The following is a 22,806-nucleotide window of genomic DNA, read 5'->3' as shown; positions in this document are numbered from 1 at the left end:
TCTTCAATGAGAAATTTAAGAAACAGAACTGGAAATAGAGGGAAATTTAGCAACTCTGCCCTTTCTTCTGGAAGGATATGTATGCCAGCAATATTGCTTATAAATGTCTCTATCTCCAGCTGCAGGGAAGATTACTGAAGAGGAAAGTGTACAACCCTCAAGAGGATAAAGCTTGAGAAGGAAACAACAGTCACTTTACATGTAGATATAATAAGAAGTTCAGAGTGCTTTATTTAGCTTTTTAAAGTCTCAATTATATTTTATTTCCAATATAAGATTATCTTTTGTCATTAGGCTTCTAAATCATTTAAATACAAAGAAATGCAAAATTTTGAATTTCTATTAAACTTATGTTTATGAAAAGGCTTATGTTATGAAAAGGCTTTACATTGCAAAGATTTCTGAAGTTGATTGGCTAAAGAGAATCAGGGAAAATCTCAGAGAAACTCATAAAATTTTTTCAATGCAACATCTCTGAAATTACTTACATCATGTTAGACTTCCATATCACTGCTCTTTTATTACTCTAAGTAATATGTTACTAAAAAGTAAAGCTTTACAATACATGTATATAACTTATGAATTTTTAATGAAATTATCTCCTAATTAAATTTCAGATTCTAAATCATGAATTGAGATTTTGCAGTTTCTTTTTCACCTATTACTAGACATCATTAGAAAAAAGCTAAGAATACATAAAAAATTTCCTTCATTTACATTTTAAGAATTCTCCTCCAAACCACCTAATTCCAGTTTGTCTTTTGTCTTATGAAACACTGACTTGACAGTCTTGAATCACAATTCACTGATTTCCTTTCCCTCTCTAACATTCCCTTCCTTCCTTCCTTCCTTCCTTCCTTCCTTCCTTCCTTCCTTCCTTCCTTCCTTCCTTCCTTCCTTCCTTCCTTCCTTCCTTCCTTCCTTCCTTCCTTCCTTCCTTCCTTCCTTCCTTCCTTCCTTCCTTCCTTCCTTCCTTCCTTCCTTCCTTCCTATCTTTGCTTAAAGCAAAATAAAAATTATTTGGATTAGTGTTTTAAGTAAGTAGAACTCAGTAGCACAGGAGCATAATGAAAAATTAATCTTGTTGAAAAACTTTCTTTGATTTCTTTAGCCAGTGTAAGTTCCTATCACAACCTTCAAATTTAACAGTAATTTATTTATTTTTTCTTTTTTTAGCAGAAAACAGTCAATAGATAAAACTCAGCTTCTCCTTGTCTCATAAAACACTTTTTATGGATTCCCCTACTACTATTAGGACAATGATATAGGATGTGAGCTTTCATCTGTGAGTAAGACAACATGGAATTTTTCAAGTGTTGATAGATATATATTTTCCTCTCAGCCTGCAATATCTATAATTACTATAAACTGGTTCCGCTTGTGTCTGTAATCTACAGATGCGGTGTGTCCATACCAGAATCAAACTTTCACCATTTAAAAAGCTACATCTAAAGAGAGATTGCTGGCTTTAAAACAATGTGTCATTCTGCAAAAATTTTACCAACAGAGTTTATTAGGGAATAAAACTGATGATACCTAACAAATAGGTTTTTCATTATTAAAGATGTATGCTTTAAAATTTATTCTAACAGAATCATAGAGTGGCCTGGGTTGAAAAAGTTCATAAAGATCATCTAGTTTCAACCCCCCTGCTATGTGCAGGTCGCCAACCACCAGACCAGGCTGCCCAGAGCCACATCCAGCCTGGCCTTGAATGCCTCCATGGATGGGGCATCTACAACCTCTTTGGGCAACCTGATTCAGTGCCTCACCACCCTCTGTATGAAAAACTTCCTCCTAATATCTAACCTAAACCTGCCCTGTCTCAGTTTAAAACCATTCCCTTGTCCTGTCATCCATCCTCATAAGCAGCCGTTCCCCCTCCTGTTTATATGCTCCCTTCAAGTACTGGAAGTCCACAGTGAGGTTTCCCTGGAACCTCCTCTTCTCCAAACAGAACTTCTTCAGAACAACTTCTTTGTTCAAGAATATCTTGAACTGTAAAATTGTAACAAAAAGAAAAATTGGCTGTAACTCTGTTCAGATTTTGTTACTTTTGTTTTCTGACCTAGCTGAATGTATTGGAGTGCTTCAAAATATGTTTTACAAAAACTCCTGGTAATAATTTTAGATGATTATGTTGGTTGGTTATTTTTCAAAGTACTTCAAAAGTAAACTCTGAAGTTTATTCGAGTATAGTCTCATGCTTCACTTTCAAAAACAGTGTAAATTTATACATACATATTTACCTCTGTAATACATACTATAATGGGTCAAAATAAATTAAAAATGTTTCATTTATTGAAATGCACCCTTGTAATATAATACATAAATTATCATTCGATATTTGGAGGTCAGAAAAATGCACATAAACGGTCTCCTTTACTGAACATGTCTATTGGATAGAAGAACCTAATGGTATGATCCTGCTTTAAGGAAAACAAAACAAAACAAAACAAAACAAACAAACAAAAAAATAGGAATGGCATTTGCTGGAAATGGAATTGCTATACGACAAATTGGTGTACTGCTAGCAGGTAACAGGCATAAATAAGAAAAATACTTTTAGATTTCAAAGTAGGGTATGACTTTTGATGTACACAGCAGCATGTGTATGTCTGAAATGCAGCACTTGGTAGTGGAAATGTTCCGGACATTTTTAATTTATCATTAATTTATCACTAATAATCATAAAGGAGCTGCATTACGATACATTCTGAATAGCCAAAATAGATATTAGAGACATAATTAAATACAGATGCAGTAATGTTCTCTACCTCACAAATGTGTTATCACATTTAGAGTTTAAGGTTTGGCAAAGCATTTGCTGAGTCACCCTGAGTGACGCTGAGTGCGTTGTTACCCACTTGAAAAGTAAATAACATTACATTATCTTAAACTTTAGCAATATTTTCCCTTGTTTTTACAATGCACTAAATACACATTTTCATACTTGCTCCTAGTGGTCTATAACAAGGGTTCAGCTGATCCTGACATCCAAATTAAGTGATTTGGGAATAACCACCAATTATAAATACACTACGGTTTCTAACTTCAGTTATGTCTAACCAGTGAAGTCCTTTCAACTATGACTGGCAGCCTTTCTCTGTGTATGTGGGTTAAGGCACTATAGACGTTACATGTAACATATCAGGCCTCTGCTGAAATGGAATCAGTTCCATTCAGAAATTTATCTGCCTTATCTAAATCTACCTGAGACCCAGATTATCAGAGTCTCACACTAGCTAACTACCACTGCCAGAAATTTAGTTGTCAAGGCCCTTCTGCTTCCCTATTAAATTAGCCTGTAGTCTTTCTCAGCTTTAACCTGCTCTCTGTTCATTTGCCTGAAGCCTCTACTGTCCTGAGGATTTATACAACTCCTTGAAAAGCTCAGACATGCTGAACACAGAACCGGAAATAGGCTGCCTTAAGTTCTCTTATTTCCAAGAAGAGTTAGACACATTTCAACCCTAAAACACAGCTTTCCATCTTGAGGGTAAAACAACCTCCACATTAATATAGCCTTTATATAAACCATGCTCTCAATCCAGTGGAGACTCCTCCATTTTGCCACACACAAACTCAGCAGTGAAATATCAGGAGAACCTCCCTGCAACGAGACTGTCAAGTGCCTGCATAGATCTCTTCATCCATTAAAGTAATTTTGAAAGCATAGTGAATTTAGGACATAAAACCTGATGAATTGCATTTTATGCCTTGGGATATTATGACAGCTCAGAAAAATTGGTCCACACCCACACTTGTTAACAGATTGCCACAAATCAAAATAGGAGATAAGGCAGAAAGAGTGCATGGTATGTGGTAGATGTATCACTGACACTTTCTTGCAATTATAACACTTCTAAATGACGAGTAAAACTCAAAGGAGAAGGTACACAGCGTCTGGGAGATTGCGACTTCTTCTGATACAGACTTTCCTTTTGATCTACTTCAAGCTGGAACTCTACTTACTATTACATGAAAAAAAGCTTAAGCAAAATAAAGTTGGGAAAAGGGATTCCTGAATGCATTTGCAGAGAGAGTGATGATTTAGTAGTTTGGCACATGTAGATGTGGATCACAGTAGTTCACAATAATTAACTACAAAAACGGTTGTCTTTCCATTTCAAAGAAAAGAAGAAAGTGTTTCAAGCATAAACTGATTTTATTTTAAAAAATACTTAGAACCATTTCCACTGATGATTGCTTATTACGTGGAGCCAGGCAACACAAAAATAAGAAATCCCACAATCTTTAGGTTAAACACTATAACTTTTCAGTGCATTTCATTGATAAAGTAAAGTCTACTACTTCACATGCACAGATTGTATCAAGGCTAATATGTTTTTTCTCTGTAACAAAGCAACATATCAAAGGCGGGAACAATCCCAAGATCATTTTTGTCATGTCAGTAAGAGGAAGGACTAAAAAAGTCAGAAAAATAAATCTGCCATTGCAATTTTAAAAGACTGATAATTTACCAGTGAAAATATCATCTCCTAAAACTAAAAGTCTTTGAAGTTTGTTGAACTCTATGACTACAATCATCCCTTCAAAAATATTTGTTACGTTGTTCTCAGTATCACTATTTATCATGTATACTTCAAATGGAAAACAAGGACTACCAACTATGTTCTTTACTCACACGAATGAGTACAAAAGAGTTGAAGAAAGAAAAGCTAATAAACAAAGTTAACTGAAAGTATAATTAAAGAGTTGATATGGCTTTTTGTTTTATCATGGTAAAATGTATTCCTCATTCTCTAGTTTCTGTAACAGGATACCAGATAGCCACTTAAGTAACAGATTGAATCACACATAACTTTAAAGAACAACAAAACAATGATTAGTGATGGAATTACCTCTTGTATTTGATCATTAAAAACCACTACTACATCTTCAATTATGGAGTTTCATTTTGATTCATTTAACAGTCAAAAATACAAGCACAGTAGAAAATCTGGGCTATACATTTCTATGGCACATTGTAATAATGATATTTCTGGTTATAAAATTAAAGATCTTAAATATAAAATGTTTTTGAAAGGTCTGTTTTAAATATTTTTGAAAGCATTCAGTTATGGTACATAGATACCATCAAGGAAGATATTACTCCAACTTCAATTATGCCATTCCAGATGCCTAAGCAAAAAGGCTGAACTAACTATCCAGTCAACAGAGTGAGTTATCAGTGTGCCAAAGTCCAACTAAAAGCCACCTTTAGCTGTAGAGCAGTTCTACTCCGACACAGTATGATAACGGTGCCTTTCTCTGTCTAGTGACTCTATATGTATTGCTGCTGTAGGAAGCCTTCTGTACTGACTCAGACTGTGGTTTCACTGATTTGAGGCAAAGAACCTTTTATGCTGCTTACCTGTCACTTCACTCCCTGGCCAGGGAGTATGCCCCCACCATATATTGGCAGTAAATTTTGTTGCATCTACATCACTGGTACTGCAGTGCGTCATTTAGCTTAAATTGTTTTCCTTTCTTGGATTATTTCTCAGCCATCTCATGAATCCTTGTAAGCATGAACAGTGAAGCTGGTTTAAAGAAGAGGGGGGTCCCAGGAGGCAGATGTCAGAGTTGCACAGATTTACACTGCATTAAAGCAATTGTGAAACATCACATCATTATTGGCTAACCTTTCCAGGTAAAACTGTGTGCCCTTGAGAGTCTCCACAAATTCAAGAACCTATTCAAGTCATATGTCTGTAGCTGAGTAAAGATAACACTCTTCGTAATAAACAGCAGAAAATCAAAGGTACTGAGAGCAACAGAAGTTATACTGCTGAATAATTCTGTGCATCTGGCTCTAAGAATCTTTATATTTTGGTTCTAAAACACAGCAGAAAAAAATTGCCTCCTCTGTAGACTTCTCTGTCAAAGTAGAAGCTTGTATAGTACTTTCACTCTTAAATTGCTGATACGCTGGCTCAGACTGCCGTCAGAATCAGCCTTCATTTTCAACCTATCCTATTCTCCTTACTTGAAGGAGGGACTGATATAATGAACTCCTCAAATAAAATATCTCTGAAAAAAGAATGCAGTATTCATACAACTCAGCTGGCAGGCAGGGAATTGTGACAAGTAGCAATGCATGCAGAAAAGTCTTTGAAGTAATGTGAGTTATTCTTCATATATGGCCCTCCATAAATACTAAAATAACATCTTAATTCTTATCTTAATTTTTGATTTAAATTAGGTTTGGACTGTTACTGTTGGTAATGTACTAGCAAATATATTTATCATAGTAGGTAAATTTGACAATATCTTGGATAAACTGAAGATTGTTCGTTCCCCAGTAGTAAATCCAAATAATTTCAGTCTTGGACTTTACCCTTGTAAATGTTAGCAACTTCTTTTGGTCCTTCAAAGAAGAAAAGTCCTATGGATTTTAGTACTCACACGGCAAGAAGTACCAGTATGTATAAGTTTTTTTTTTTAGAAATACCTGAATTTTACAAAGCAATGAGAAATGAAAAATTGTATCTTGGCTACTGTATTTTAAAAACTTATAAAAATCTGTTTTGACCTTAATTACCACTTAAGAAAGGAAAAAAAAAAATGTTGCACTTCCACAACACTGGCTGCTCCACTTGTAACTCATCCCTCCTTACATTACAACGGTATCTCTATATTAGAAGTTAAAAATGTCTTTCATCAAGAAATACTCTAACTTTTACTGCACTGAAAGGAATATTCTGGTAAAAAAAAAAATTAGCAAGAGATTAAAAATATGCATAACAAGACCACAAGTACTCTCTGTTAATATAACAAGCTATAATAAACCTGTAGGTGTTTATAGTATTATAAAAAGTTTCATAAAGCCAGTGAGAAGAAGCTAGTTCTCCTATGTCATTAATTTTGCCTACCCAAGCTTTTAGAAATCATATGAAAAATCAGACTCTGGATTAACTACTCAGAAACACAAGCAATTATTGCACCAAATGACCTGCCTGAAAGAGTTGCTAAAGAAACCAAACACACGGCTCTCTAGCCTTGCATCTCAAATCTGTTCATTACATTAGTGTCACAAATAGAGGTCATTTTGTAATACTTGCTATAATTTTTTCTTAATACACTTCACTTAACCGAAGTGTTTCTGTAGTGAATACAAATTATGACTTGATGTGTTTAATTTCTTGATAAGTATGGCATTTTTCTAACACTGTTTTTCATACACATATTTCTCCATTGATAAAAACTAGCTATTTGAAGAGGGCAGAACATTTATAGTATTAGTAACATTTCTCTTTAAATGATTCATCAAACAGCTGAAATGGCTGATAAACTAGAAGGTAACATTTACCGTAGTGCAGTCCAAGGTAGACATTTCCTACATGCCTTATGAATTACCAGATCCAGAGCAGTAAATTTAAATTCTGGATTTACAAAACTTGGATGCTTTCTCTGTTTTAACTTTCTAGCTCCACAGTTCCCAAGAGCTACTTCTGAATTCATTTAAACAATTGTTTCACTTGAGTTTATTTTTAGACATCTTTGTACATTTTCAGATCAGTACAAAAACTAAGCTCTTAATAAATCTTCTGCTTCAGAACATATTTTATATTTTTGTGTGGGAAAAAGAAAAAGGAACTAATTAATCCACTGTCAGAATTCTACCTTAGGCAAAAGGATGAGATGTAAAAAACAGGACAGTTCAAGCTTAGAATCATGTTCTGAACTGTAAGAATTTATTACAAACATTTAAGCCCATGAGCCCCTCAGTGCTGCTACATTTCCTACCGACATGTCAAATTCCTGATATTATGAAATTTTGCAAATTTAGATTGATTTTTTTTTCTTCAGAATGAAACCTGTGTACTGCACTAAATCATAACACACAGTACATCTCAGACAAAAATGAAACAAAACAATTTTCAGTGCAGCTTCTTGAAAAACCACTCCTAGTTTGGACTGCATGAGCATATGCTGACTTCACCAATAATATTGGAAAGACTGCTGCTAGAAAGCAGATTAAGTCCTGAGGAAAAAAAAACACGCTGGTGTTTGTAGTTCCACTGTTAGCCCATAGACATACTTAATGAGATTAGCTTTACATGTGATGATCGTTGTTGCTCACATGGGACCTTTTATCTCAAGAGCAGAATATACTGGAATAGTTCATTAATATTAGCTATAAATCATAAGTACTTAGGACAAAACATTGATGTTTGATTTTGATATTTACTATTCAACATTTGTATGCTTTTGCTTAGTACCATTAAGTAATATTTTATATCTCTGTCTGCAAGGAGACACTCGTGCTTCTTTCAACATCTGATACAATTAATTGCCTATACGTAAATTTGAAAACACAGAGCATAGCTTCAAACCAAATATCTGGTGAACAATATAAATCCTGATGTTTGAAATGTAAGCAACTACAATCTTTTTAAGACTAAAATTTCAAAGGGCACCAATACCGCACAGTATACATCTATTTCTAGGTTGTATATCTTGGTATACTCTATTTATATATTATATTTATGATATATATAAATATATATTATATTTATGATGATCTCAGTTTCAGTAAGTTATATCCTGCTGTTTCCCACAGAGGATTCTTATAAACGTTTTGTTGCATCTGGTTATATTTTATTCTGCTAGTAAGACAGATCATTTCTGATTGTCCAAGAAATTCTTACATAAGAAATCAAACTTCTCAATAATTATCCAACTGATATTGAAAATCCTTTGAGGTTTTACAGTCTTTCCCCAAATTATAAAAACAAATGTTATATTTTTTAAAAGGAAACTTTAAAAAAAATGCACAAAATTTGGAAAACAAAATTTTCATGTATTTAATCTGCATATAAAGAATAAAATGTACAAACTTGAAGAGCATCTGTGCAGACCCTTTTTGTTGCATTAAATCATGTTTAGATGCTTCCCACTGAAAGCACCTTAGATAAATATAGCATTGTATAATCTCCAGAGAAGACATTTTTCAACACATTATATAACACAATATATATATTATATATATACATATTATATTATATATATATATAATATTTTATATTATAACACAAATAAAGTAATTTGATTATTCAGATTAATTCAAAACTTTCACAGACAGATCATTAAAAAAGGACATAATATATGAACAAATGCACTATCAGGTTTTATCTATGTGAATATGCATATATTCATATATAGATTGGATACACATGAATGTATATATATATTCTCAAATGTACACACACAGAAAAGAGAGAAAATAAATATTTTAAGTGCATTAATACGATTTTTCTAATTTCCTTATTTATAACCTTCTAGGCTTTTATTAAATCAGAAAAAAGAGCAGAAGGAGAATTAGCTGATGTGTTGTCACTGAGCTGTAACTGCAAACATATCCTTAGTGCATTAGTGCAGTTAAATACTTCCGAAACATTTTCTGTCTCTCTTTAACAAACTATGATTGGCCGTAAGTGGACAATAATTGGATTAATGCAACCTAAAAGATGAAATTCTATAGCAGAGGCTATAAGGTAACTAATAAAATTAAAAAAACACACACATAAAAACAAAGCAAAACAAAACATAACAAAAAAGAAAAAACAAAACAAAAAATAACCAAAACAACCCAGATCCAGGGATCATAATATCACTTATTAACACATGTACTGTTTGGGTTCTTTTCTTCTCTAGATTCTTCTTTTTCTCTTAGTCAATACCTTTGGAAGTCTTGAATCCATTCATTTTCTTTGTAAACATATTTGCTACATTTCTCCATTTAGAAACAGAATGCTCAACTGAAAATGCCAAGAAATAGTTTGAAAATTGTTTTCATTCTTTTCAGTAGAATGGGTGAAAATTGTTTTCATTCTTTTCAGTAGAATGTGTAAAACCATATATATAACAGTTTGTGCCTGATGAAACTAAAGGGCTATGGAATAGCCTCACTGTATGATATGTCTTGAACACTTTAAAAAGAATAAAGACATTCATAATGCATATAGTTACTATATTTACTTAAATTGACTGAAAAACCCATTCCTGTTACTGTTGATATTTCTGACACTCCATCTCCTCTGATACACTCTTCCCTGAGACAGGAATAGCAAGGCTTAAGCCAGTTGAGGTATCTAGATACTATGATTTATAAAAAAACAACAAAATGTATGTGTAAATATCATCTTGAGTAAGAGCTAGGTAAATATTTTATTGCACATTATCATAGAATTATAAGTTCATAGAATCCTTAGAGTTGGAAGGGACCTGTAAAGGCCATCTAGTCCAACTCCCCTGCAGTGAACAGGGATGCCACAACTAAATCAGGTTCCCCAGGGCCTGATCCAGCCTCCCCTTGAAAGTCTCCAGGGACAGATCACCCACCACATCTCTGGTCAACACCTTCCAATGCCTCACCACTCCTACTGTAGAAGATTTTTTCCTTATGTCTAACCTAAATCTCTTTAAGCTTGAAGCCATTTCCCCTTGTCATATCACCACAGACCCTGCTAAAGAGTCCATCCCCTTCTTTCCTGTAGCTTCCCTTTGGATACTGAAAGGCCGCTATCAGGTCACCTTGGAGCCCGCTCTTCTCCAGGCTGAACAGCCCCAGTTCTCTCAGCCTGTCCTCATAGGAGAGGTGTTCCATCCCTTGGATCATTTTTTTGGCCTTCCTCTGGATGCATCCAACAGGTCCATGTCCCTCCTGTACTGAAGACTCCACATCTGGACAGAATACTTCAGGTGAGGCCTCACCATTGCAAAGTAGGGGGACAGAATTACCTCCCTCAAAGTATTGGTCCCAGCACTGGCCCCTGTGGGATACCACTGATCACTGATCTCCATCCAGACACTGAGCCAGTGACCACCACTCTCTGGACTTTATCCTGCAGCCAGTTCTTCATCCATTGAACAGTCTACCCATCAAATCCACATCTTTCCAACTTGAAGAGAAGGATGTGGTGGGGTAGCATGTCAAAGGCCTTACTGAAGTCCAGACAGATGACATCACTGGCTCTTCCCCTGTCCATTGATACAGTGACACCATCACAAAAGGCCACTGGGTCATTCAAGCAAGATTTGCTCTTGGTGAAGCCATGCTATCGCCTTCCTATCTTCCATGTGCCTAAGCAGTACCTCCAGGAGGATCTGCTCCATTATCTTTCTCAGCACAGAGGTGAGAGGTGATAGGAAGGCAGTTCCTAGGGTCATCCTTTATTCTATTCTTAAAAATGGGTGTGATGTTGCCTTTTTTCCAGTCACCAGGGACTTCCCTTGATTGTCATGATTTCACCTGATTGCCACTGATCTCCTAAGTGGCTATTTTACATTTCATTTACATGTCTCTGAAGATAAAAATTATTAAAGACATATGTATTATGTGTGTGTACATATGTATTATGTATATGTATTATGTATTAAGACATATGTATAATATTTAAAAAATATTAAAGACATACATAGATTGAGATGCGTCTGAAAACACACTTATTCTTCATCCTTCTACACTAGATGTCAAATGCATGAGTTTTCATGAACTAGTCTTCAGTTAAATTAACTTTACAAGTGAGTCTTTCAGCAAAACATTTTACACTGAATGTCCTACTATTTGACTGAATAATTATACAAAATTGAAATTTAGTAGAAAAGTTAGCTGTCTTGTAGCATTTAGGGTGGTGAGGCTGTGGCACAGCTGCCCAGAGAAGCTGTGATGCCCTGGAGATGCTGAAAGACAGGTTGGATGGGGCCCTGGGCAGCCTGAGCTGGTGGGGGGCAGCCCTGCCCATGGGCCTTGGTGGCCTAGCTATATTTTATTCCTAAGCTCTTATCTTCCTATATTTCAGCAGAATTCACATGGGTGAGTATTTAAAAGGAATGGAGATATCAGCCTCTCTTGATGTAAAGCTGCTCATGTCATTGTGAAGGATCCTGAGCACAATGCTCTGAAGATCCGGTTCACAGCACTAAGTCTCAGCAGCTGGGCTGAGATAGAAATCACACTACAGCTCCTTTCTGTGCACGGAACTGGTGAGGTGGCTGGGAGGTGGCACCATTTTCTTTGACTTTTGCTGGGCCAGTGTCTGTCCCAGAGTCTCCTTTCCACAGCCATGTTTGAGTTAGCAGAATGTGCAGCCACATGGAAGCACTGGGAAAGTGTTGAGGGTTTCTTCCTCAAAAATAGATCATTTTAGTGTAAAGAACACTGGAACAATTAAATAGATCAATGTAACAATTCCTAACATCATGAAGATGTTGTTCCTTTTATGGAGTCAGTATGGCAGTTAGATTAATTGTGTACAGTTAAAAATGATTTTAGGCATTCTTACATTTTAATTATCATCTAGAAAGGAGACATATATTGCTAGTTATTTCACATCACTTTACGTAATTTATTTATACAGCTACTGATTATGCTAGCTAAGGAGTGCTTTTATCATTAATAATGTCAATTTGTGTGGAAGATTTTTATGAAAATGTTGCTATAAATGATGTAGTATCCCACTCTTCCTGAAGTATTCTCATCTCCTTCTGGAACTTTTTTATATTCTTATTTTATATTCTTATTTTTCACATTAATAGCCACTTTAATCACTTTTTTCAAGAATATGCTTAGGACAAAGAGAAAGAAGCAAGTCCCTATTCACTAGAGAGTGGTCAATTTCATTTTATGGAAATAATGCTCTAAAAATAAATAAAAGACAAAACAACAAGTACCATAACAACAACAACAAAACCACATTCAGTGTAGATTTAGTCACAAGAATAAATTTTGGCATTGGATGAAATTCATAAAAGCTCACTTCATTCAAATCACAAAGTGCTTAGGTACCTGCCTATGTTTTAGGCCCATTCATATGGTTCTGGGAGTCTTTATTCATTTTCTCCTTTGTCTAACATTTAGTCTAGATGAAAATAATTCAACTATTGCTTTATTTTTCTAGCTGAATTCTGGCATTTCAAACTATAGGCTTGTGCAGAATCAGAAAATATACTGAAAAAAATGGGGATGACAGTTTCTGAGCTGTTTAATATCATTATTGATTTATTGTGTTTTGTTTCATGTGCATGTGTTGCTGTCTTTTTGTTGTTGTTTGCTTTTTTTTTTTTTTTTTTAATTCTGATCCATTACAGTCTGTTATGGAGACACACCTGTCTTCTTTTGGCCCATAAATAGATCAAATGGTTAATAGAATGAGATTTTCAACAGGCAGACTAATAATATGCTGTTAGTTTCTTTGAGGGAGAAAATATGTTTTACATTGCTGGTGGGAAAAACAACATTGCCTGAAAGCCTGGTGAAACTGAAAAGCCTCAAAATGTACCAATACAGAAAAACAGAACATAATTGTTAAATGAACATGCATCATATATGCATTTCTGCCAAATATATAACATCTGCATGAATCTAAAATTTAAAAAAATAGAATTACTTCTATTTTAGGAGTTTCATATATCAGAAATAATATCAATCTGAACAATGTAATTTCTACTCAGGTCTGAACTAAAAGTTCATAGTTTTTGTTATTCTTAGTATTCTTTTCTAATGTTATTGTGCTTTTTGCTTGCTGATTTTGGTAGTGCGTTGAGGTAAGAAAAAAGAAATCATGGAATGCAGTTCATTGGGGCTGCACATGGTTCTTCATTACTTGTGCCTTGTCTCCCTATTCCCCAGCTGATGCTTATGCTTCCAGCCCACACAATAGCCTGGAGCTGAATGGGAAACACAACTCATCTTATAGCTCCAAGATTCTTGCAAAGCTGCACCCTTTTCAAGACTATGTTCAACACAGTATTTTATCTGAAGTCTTTGTTTCCAGACTAGAAGTCTATACTGAAGTCACCATAGCTACTTAGGAATCCCTTGTCAGGAGAAAAGCTCAAAAAGAAAACAGTATTTTTACCCTAGGAACAGAAGTAAGTGATTGATCACAAAATTGGAAGTGAATATACAAATAAAAAGCATTAAATGCAGAGCAGGACAAGTTTGGAATGAATCTTTCTTTCCTCATCAAGGATTTATCTGCCTCATGCTTTGGCTGCCTTGTACTGTCTTTCAAGAAAAGCCTTTGAGAAACAAATTTCTCCTTCAATTTCTATGCTGTGTTTTTACTCAGGGATTTCCTGATTACTATTCAGTGTGATTAAGACATTTCAAAAGAGGTTTCAAGATTCCTGCATTTCTCTTAGGTTGCTCATTGCACTGTAGCCGTGTTTTATAATCCTCCAAATATCTTCCCATTGGGTGTCCCAAGAGTGGGACACCTTTTCCATTACTGACTGATTAGATTACATTTAAACCATAGGAGCCTGTAAGTTCCAGATTTGAGAGCTGCAGATTCTCCACCTCTGTTCTGCTTCAAGCCAAATACTATAACACTTCATCAGTCACTCAGAGAAACTCCTCCTTCAATGTGTAGTCACCTTGTGGCCTGATACTGTCTGCCATGCAATACAATAATACAGCAGCTCTGTAGTCACATGATGTTAATTTTAATTGCTGGTATATATAAGAGAGCAATATATCTCAGCAATAACACTGAGGCTACGAGGAATTTTCTCCAAAGTATGTTCAGAACTGTTCTCAAAAAGCCTGCTAGTACTGAAAAATTTCGAGGTGAACTGTCACTGTTAATGTTTCAGAAGAACTTGGGTGCCCATAGAAGCAGAGTCATCTCTGTACATAACGTATAGCCCAAGGACATGCGCAGACATGTGTGCCTTGCCTTCATTCCTGCTCAATGTGGAAGACTGTGAGATAAGGACAGAAACATGAGCAGAGGTAACTGTACAAGCTTTATGGTGCACCAGCTGGTGCCCTGCAGCATGAAATCCCAGACTACCTGAGGCTCTTGCCTCCTTGCTCTTCTTTTTCCATGCCAATATTTCCATCAATATGTTTAATTTTCAAATACAAGTCGAACACACCGTCCTAAACACACTGTGTAGGACTATCATGTTTTCTGTCACTGCCTAGATCAGTCTGCAAGTTATGATTAGCCCAGGCCTCGGATCGGTGGGAGGCTGTTGCCTCAGGTAATTTTCTAAGGTTTGGCTAAGTAAACCTGAATATTTTTTCAATGTTAAAATATTTTTCTTTTTATTTTTTTGCAAAATATGAACTGAAACGGTAGCTCTCCACAAAGAAAGTGAAATGTAACCCTTTCAAACATTACCCGAAGAGATCAAAGCATTAAATCTATGAGTGGAACAATATTTGAGCCAGATAACTATTTTTTTTCTTTTTTTTTTTTTTCCTCACTTGCTCGAGCTCTGATACAACTTTTCACAAACTCTTAAACAACAAATTAATATGTTCTATCTATATAAGGTAAAGTACTTTTGTTTCATATTTACTTATGGTCAGTTTTTCCATCTTGTGTGAGTGACATTTTCAAGTTAACTCTTTCACACTCATCAACAGCTACTCAGTTGTCTGAAAAGTGTCTTATCCATAACCCAGCACATCTCAAATAATTCATTCTGTTTCTTAGAACTATGAGAAATGAAAGGTATTATTAATACTTAAAATCATAGGTAAAAAGCTTCTAGCTACCCATTAATAGTTACACTCTTATTGAATTAACCTCAATAAGTACAACACATTAGGTGAAACACTGACAAAGCCTAAAAAGGATGTCAATTCTTTTCCATTAAAAATATCCCAGTAACCAACATCAGTCAGAAAAAGAAATTGGGCAGTCACTTTGCTTTACATTTCCTAGGATTGTAGGTGAATGAAAAGATAAAATCATCATGAGTCATCAAACACAGAAATTATGTGTTCGAACACCAAAAAAATTAGTTGTATTAGGGAATATAACCCCTTTCCTATATAATACTTTCAGAATATATGTGTATAGAACCTCATAACATTATTTGAATAGCTTAAATTATAATGTAACTTTTATTAATACCAAAATGAAGATGAGTTATATCATGGCCACTATTAGCTACAGGCTGCCAAGCACCATAAGATTCTCTGTTGCTGACTCTCCAAACTCATTTGCAAGAATTCTGCTATTTCTTTTTTCTGATGTTGTTCTGAAGAGTGTCCAGAGCTTGGTTTTCTTTCTTTCATTTTATCTAATTTTAAATTTAAATTATTTTTATGGGATTAAAACAACCAGCATATTGTTTCCCTTTGTGTCTTTAGTTAACATGTTCAAAGATCTATCAACAGAATACTATTCTGACACCAAATTATAAGTCCAGTTTAACTTCCTGATGACTGCTTGTTTCTTAGAAGTTGCCACCTGTCAGTCCACAAAGGAGAAAAACTTCTATATCCTGTAAGCCATAGTTTTTCATTCACTTAATTTTGGATACTTAATTGCATGTACAGCAGTAAGAGATCAAAGTGAGAAAATATATCCACCATCCACTAGTTTGGAAAAAGTGAAAAACTTATTTCTTTGTACATAAATTTCTCTCTGTTCATACATAAATATCTGTAAATTTTAAATAATCAGACTGAATTACTTTAACTTCTCACTGCTGAATAGTTTTAAACCAGTACTACGTTTATAAACACAGAAAGTATAAATACAGAGTACCAAGTAAGTCATGTAAGCAGAATTTAAATGACAAAATCCCACTGAGGTTTTAATATATATGGGTATATTTAAATATACAGAAAAGGGAAACTTTAGAAAGAAAATCTCAGGCACACGCATAACAATGGGAAATGGAAAAAAAAAACAGTAAAAAATGCAGTAGTATTCAAGACTTTAGTACTGAGAATTATTTTCTACTTTTTTTTTTTTTTTTTTTTTTTGGTGAACAAAACTCTTCTAGATGTTATATGATACACCTCCACCATGTCAACACAGTGCGTTTAATGTATTTTTAATGAAAGTATTAATGACATCATATTATCACATTACAACTGTACATTAACACATCAAATGTCTTCATACAATTTGAAGAGAAATTATGTGTTTACTACTTACCTAAATGGGTCTCCTGAATTGTTAGCTTACTTTCCAATGGGTGTAAAAGCTTTGGTGGTTTATCTGTTAGTGGCGCTAGAAAAGAAAGAAATTCACATATATAGTTTTCTGATAATTATTGTGTAGAAAAAAAACTTGATACATTGGCTCAGAAATGTTTTTTCTTTGTTCATGCCTTAAGTAATGTTCACGCTTTACGCAGCAGTAAATGCTTTCACTTATAGAGTAAATACAGCACCACAATTAGATTATTAGATTAGATTTATGTACTGAGGTACTGGAGACATTTGTTAAAAAAAAATCTCTTCAGACTTTCACAAAAACCCTACAGCAACATCTTACAGTTTTGTGTTTTCGTAAACGTGCTTTAATGAAGTATTTTATTGCTTATTATAATATTTAAATACGTTCCTGCCAAATAGTCACTATCAGAGAAATAACATAGATAATCTAAGATTTGAAGGTGGATTAAAATAAAAGGGGTTCATTTTTAAAATTCAAGGGACAGATGCAGCGACATAATGTTAAGACTCCTACTAAAATTACTTCCCTCTTCCCTTTTAATTTACTCTGAAATAATTATGGTAGAATAATGTAAACTGCAAAATAAGAGTTCTGTCATGGTCAAAAACATTCTGAAGGTGCTAATAGGAACTTTCTGAAGCATGTTCAAAACGTGCTGCTGAAAAGTGCAGCTATTACCCAGATTCATCACCTTATGCATACTTAATTAATAGAAGTGACTATCTGATTATTGCTACTTTCATATTACTAACAACTACTGTTAGTAAGTCTGTTCTACTGATGTCTGACAGACAAGTGCATGATACATGAAAAGAACATTCACTTTTTTTCTTTAAATGATTAGTAAGTGTTCATGGGAAATCTCCAACTTTTAGCTCCCTGGAACATTTTGATATTTAGCTTTTCAACATTAATTCACCTTTCAGTCTTTAACATAGATTATGGGCTGTCAGAGATTTAAAGTACTTTTGACATTTTGATATAACTGTGTAATATTTGTTCCCTCAAACTTGTCAAATCACTACTTCCTTTCTTACTGACACACATTCACCTGTGTGTAGGTTTAATCTACTAAACACACTCATCTCCTGTCAGTTGAACTGAGGGAGAGGTTGAGCTGCTTTCTCTTTATTACACTCATTTTACTCTTTGATTAAATTATCAATGCCCTTTAATACCTACAGTACTAACACTAACATTGCATGCAACAAGAAGGGAATGAATCCATATTTTGCTGTTTCATAGATATTTTTCTTATTTGGCCAATGCATAAATCTCCCCAATTGTTATTACAGAATTATAGAATGTCTTGGGTTACAGGGGATCTTAAAGATCATCTACTTCCCTCTGCCATCATTGACAAACAGTAAATCAAACACTAGATCAGGTCACTCAGGGCCTTAAACATCTTCAGATATGGGGCAAAACCTTATGTGTTGATCCATCAGTGCAATGGATGAATCAAAATACCTCTTCAGGGAAAAGACCTAGATTTGGTGCACAAACACTCTTTCAGTTCATTTTTCTACTTTCTACAGGAAATTATTCTGCGTTCAGAACTTCAGAGACAGCCCACAGTTATTAAAGATTTTTAAACAGCATCTCTGGGTTGTTACTTCTCTTTACACTGATGTCCCTATCTCTCCTTCTATCTTTTTTTTTTTTTTTTTTTTCCTTATGAGCTAAAGTAGGTGGAAGGGAAAAGGATCCAAATTGTGTTTTTTCTTAAACTACAAAATTAGTCATTCCCAATCTTAACTTTTCCAGCAAGACTCAGAATTTATCAGCACATTGCCATTTAAAAAAATCATCCACTTTGAATTTAAATTTAGTTTTGCAGTTCTGTCACTCTAAACTCAATTACCATTTATCAGATAGTGTTTTCTGAGTCACTGTTGTTTTAAATCTGTTTTGAGACTCTTCAAGAAAACAAAAGTTTCTCATTGTATTAAAGATATAACTAGTTCAACAAATTCAACAATGAGGCTAGAAAACAGTTTTTTTTTTTGTTTTTTTTTTTCTAATCAAAGCAAAGAAAGACATTACTTTTATGGTACTGTACTGAAGATCTCTAAGAGGCTTCCTACTATTAAATAAATTGGCATAAAATCATTATTAGCAATATATAAATAAATCACAATTGAACTGATGATGAAGTTATTACATAACTTATGCACAACACAATTTTCCTATAACTTGTAATATTCAAGTCTTCCACAAAGAATTTCACAGAAGAAATATTGTTGAAAACAATTAATTAGATATATAACTGATATATTAGATTCACAGGAGTACGTAGGCTGAAAAGACATTCTGGAGATCAAGAGGTTTAAACTCTTGCTGAAAATAAATTCAATAGATCAAACAGTCAGTAGGTCAATACTTCATCCACTGAAGTTCTAAACACCTCTGTGGATGGAGAATTCACCATTTCAAGTATTTAATCCTCTAAGCGCTGGACTCAATCCAGTTTATGTTTTTTTCTACACTGAGGAATCAAAACTTTGACAGAGCATTCCCAGTGTGCTCTCATAGGTTCTAAATAGTTGTGTAGGAACACTTTCCTGTACCTGCTAGCTAAACATTTGAGAAAAAATGTGCAGTTGGCTCTTGCTGACTGAGGTTCAACTTATTTTATGCCTGGACTGATAGATATGCTGGGACTGATGGATCTGCAAAGCTTTTTACTATTCAGTTAGACTATGCCCTAAACTACTGCTTATTTCAGAACTAGGGCAAGACTTTGCATTTGCCTTTGTCCAACTTCATGGTCATCAGTCCCTGTCTTCAACTTGTCAAGATCTCTCAGCAGCTTTGATCTCCAGCACATAACCCAGTCTTCCACTTTTGCTGAAACTGAACTTTACTCCACCATCTAGCAGACATAATACATAAGCTCTCTAATCAAGATTAAAACACTATAATAATAATAATACACTATAGGTTTCCTGTGTTGTATTTTAAGGTGATATTTGCCAGTATTTTTGGCCAGGAAGAATGAGTAACTGTAGGCACATCTGATGGTTCAAGCAGTTATATCTCCCAGGGCTAACTCCTTCACCCATGTAGAAAACCAAAAGCATCCCTGAGCATACTGCATTTCAAAGTTTTAGCTATAGGGAAACATTGAAATAGAATTATACAGGGAAGGAAAATCACCTCACTATCTTGCTATACTTAAGAGTATCAAATTTTAGGGCAATTTGAAATGTACACTCAATCAATCTACACTTTATGTGCATGTTATTTTATTTATTAACCTACAAATACATGAATGTTTTTCTGGCAATTAAGCCATGTGAACCAAAACAAATGTGAGAAGATTTCAGCTGCCCCTCTGCATTTCAGTTTTACGCTGTCTGCAGAAACCAACATTCATAGGCAGCACAGAGCTTCTGCAATCCTTGTTTAGTTTAGAAACTCTGAAGTAGACCTATTGTTTCCTATAAATAATTTCGAATCCTTCAGACTATGAGGTATCATATTCCTAACTAGAGCAACCTATCATATAACAGACTATTCACATATCAGACTATTCAAAATGAGCACATTTTTCAGGTTAGAGATATTGAGGTACAGTTATTTAGAAAGTTCAACAACAACAACAAAAAAATCATCCTTTCTCTCTGACTTTTTACAAAATATAAAGAACTGGGAAAAAAAAAAAAAAAAACCTACAAAAAAAAAACAACAAACCACAAAATCGCACAACTATAGCCTTCCTTAGCAAGCTAAGCACCCTTTATTTTTTTAAGAGCTTTACAAAGGCAACTATTTTCTGATCCTACAGAAATGTTAATGATTTCAAAGCACTTCCTGTACTGCATTGCAAGCAAACAACCAGAATTCTTTTCCCTGTTGCTAAATAATAGAGAAGGCCCTCTTCCCACTAGGTACTTATCCCATGATTGTCAGAAGGAACAGTGCTCAGATTCCTATTTCTGTTCTTACATAGAAGATTGTCAAGTTTCTTGGCAAGAATCTTAATTCCAGGACATTATTGTCTACTAATGCATGGATGCAGTATCTTTCTCTTTCCCTCTCTTTCCCCCACCCTCTCCTCTTTCCCTCTTCTTTCCCCCACTGCTTCTCTCTCTTTCTTCTGCAGCTTCTTCTCCCTCTTCACTTCTTCTTTCCTCTCTTTCCCTCTCTATTTCTTTTTCCCCTTAAGAGTAAAGAATCTTATTCCAGATAAAGTTAACAAAAACTCCAAAACAAACAAACAAACAAACAACAACAACAACAACAAAAGAAAAAAAGAAAAAGAAACCACAGGATTTTGTTAGGTCAGCTTCTCAGAAGTAAAAGCAGTTTGATCAAATCCACTTTACAGTCCATCTTTGATTTCCGAAACATAACTGTAGAATTGTTTGCAAAGAAATTAAAAGAAAACAAAAATAAAACAACAACAACAAAAAAAATCATAAGTGAAATAACCTTTTCTGAAACTGTATTTAAAATTAATATTTAATTTTGAACTTACAGTTCATGTGCAAACATAATGATTGTACTCAAAGAGAAAGCAACTAACTTCATATTCCTTATCTACTAGATTGGATGTACATTTAAAATGTATTGAAATATTTGCCTTGTGGTGAAAAAAACAAAGAACTATGAACTAGCCAGAAGATAATACTTCCACATTGGCTGCTTATTTCTACATTTTTGTTTCTGAGCTAAATCTTTAACTTCAGATGCTCATGGTCACATAGTATATCCTTTTACTGTATGCAAACTTCTATTATTCGAGGAGACTAGCCACTTGACAGTTTCATATAACTAATGAAGAAAAGCTTAATCTGAACTGTGCATCAAAATATGACTAATCCTGGGTACAAAAAAAATTACATTGACTTATAGCACACAAGCTTAATTATAATCATTAATATCACTGATAATAATTTTGAAGATCTATGCTTGTGTCTACTCATAAATTGCTCAGATTCTGCTATGGGCATTGTGATGGTTACAAACAGTCTTTATTTCTTAGAAGCAGACATAACTATGAGGAGCTGTCTTCAACTTAAAAACATAATTTATTGTCTGGAAGGACAGGAAAACTCCTGCAAAGCAATAAGTTCACTAGAATGGTTGTCTTGCTTGGTCATTTTGAGTTATCTGTATTTTAGAACATTTCTTGTCTAAGTATTTTATTGAAGTACAACTTACTTTCTGAAGATGAAAAGCTTTATGATCATTCTAAGACGTGATTTAATACAATGAGATTAAGCCTCTTACGTTTATAAATTCATCTTGTTTTTAGAAAAAAATGACTGACACTTTCCACGGAAGATATAACCATAGTACTGTTCAAAAAATTCCTCCATTTTTTTTTTAATTGTCTCATTAAAATATACTTTCCTGCTTTCTTGCTGATTTTTCAGAGGTTTTTTTTTTTTTTTTTTTTTTTTTTTTTTAACCCCTCTTGTGTCCACTCTTTGTTCTGTTAGGGTGGCATAAACGAATGACTGTAGGGAGAAGACACCCCTGTAACTGCAGTATATAATAGAATACAATAAAACTAAATATGTGCAACCTGAACCTCCATATCCAGATACGTCACTCGATAAATTATTTGCTTTTATGAAATAAATATGTGGCAAGATCTTTTATAAGAAGTGAATTATATATACTTGTTTGAGACTTCTAATAAATATGATGCCTCAGTTACAATCAGATTATCTATCATTCACAAAGGCATTATTTAAAATCACATACAACCTGAATTCCACAGCAGCTCTATAGAAACATTCTGCCTCACTGTGTGAACAAGCCTGATTATACCCTCAGTCAAACAGGTCAAACTGAGGGCAGATACAAATAAAGATCCATATAAAGCTACTAGGGATATACGCATGAATAATAA

General features: G+C 34.3%; 1 protein-coding gene across 1 annotated transcript in view; it reads right to left on the bottom strand.

Annotated features, from left to right (window-relative positions):
* IL1RAPL1 (interleukin 1 receptor accessory protein like 1) overlaps nt 1–22,806 on the bottom strand; it is a gene marked incomplete at both ends in the record, with an annotated part of 599,615 nt that overhangs the window by 153,461 nt on the left and 423,348 nt on the right. The window contains one exon of the mRNA XM_079549852.1: nt 16,917–16,991. Coding sequence (XP_079405978.1) covers nt 16,917–16,991 — 75 coding nt within the window. The remainder of the gene's footprint in view (nt 1–16,916; nt 16,992–22,806) is intronic.

This window comes from Tetrao urogallus (assembly GCF_951394365.1).
Source record: "Tetrao urogallus genome assembly, chromosome: 1".
NCBI classification, from domain to species: Eukaryota; Metazoa; Chordata; class Aves; order Galliformes; family Phasianidae; genus Tetrao; species Tetrao urogallus.
This window is presented reverse-complemented; position numbering and strand designations above follow the sequence as displayed.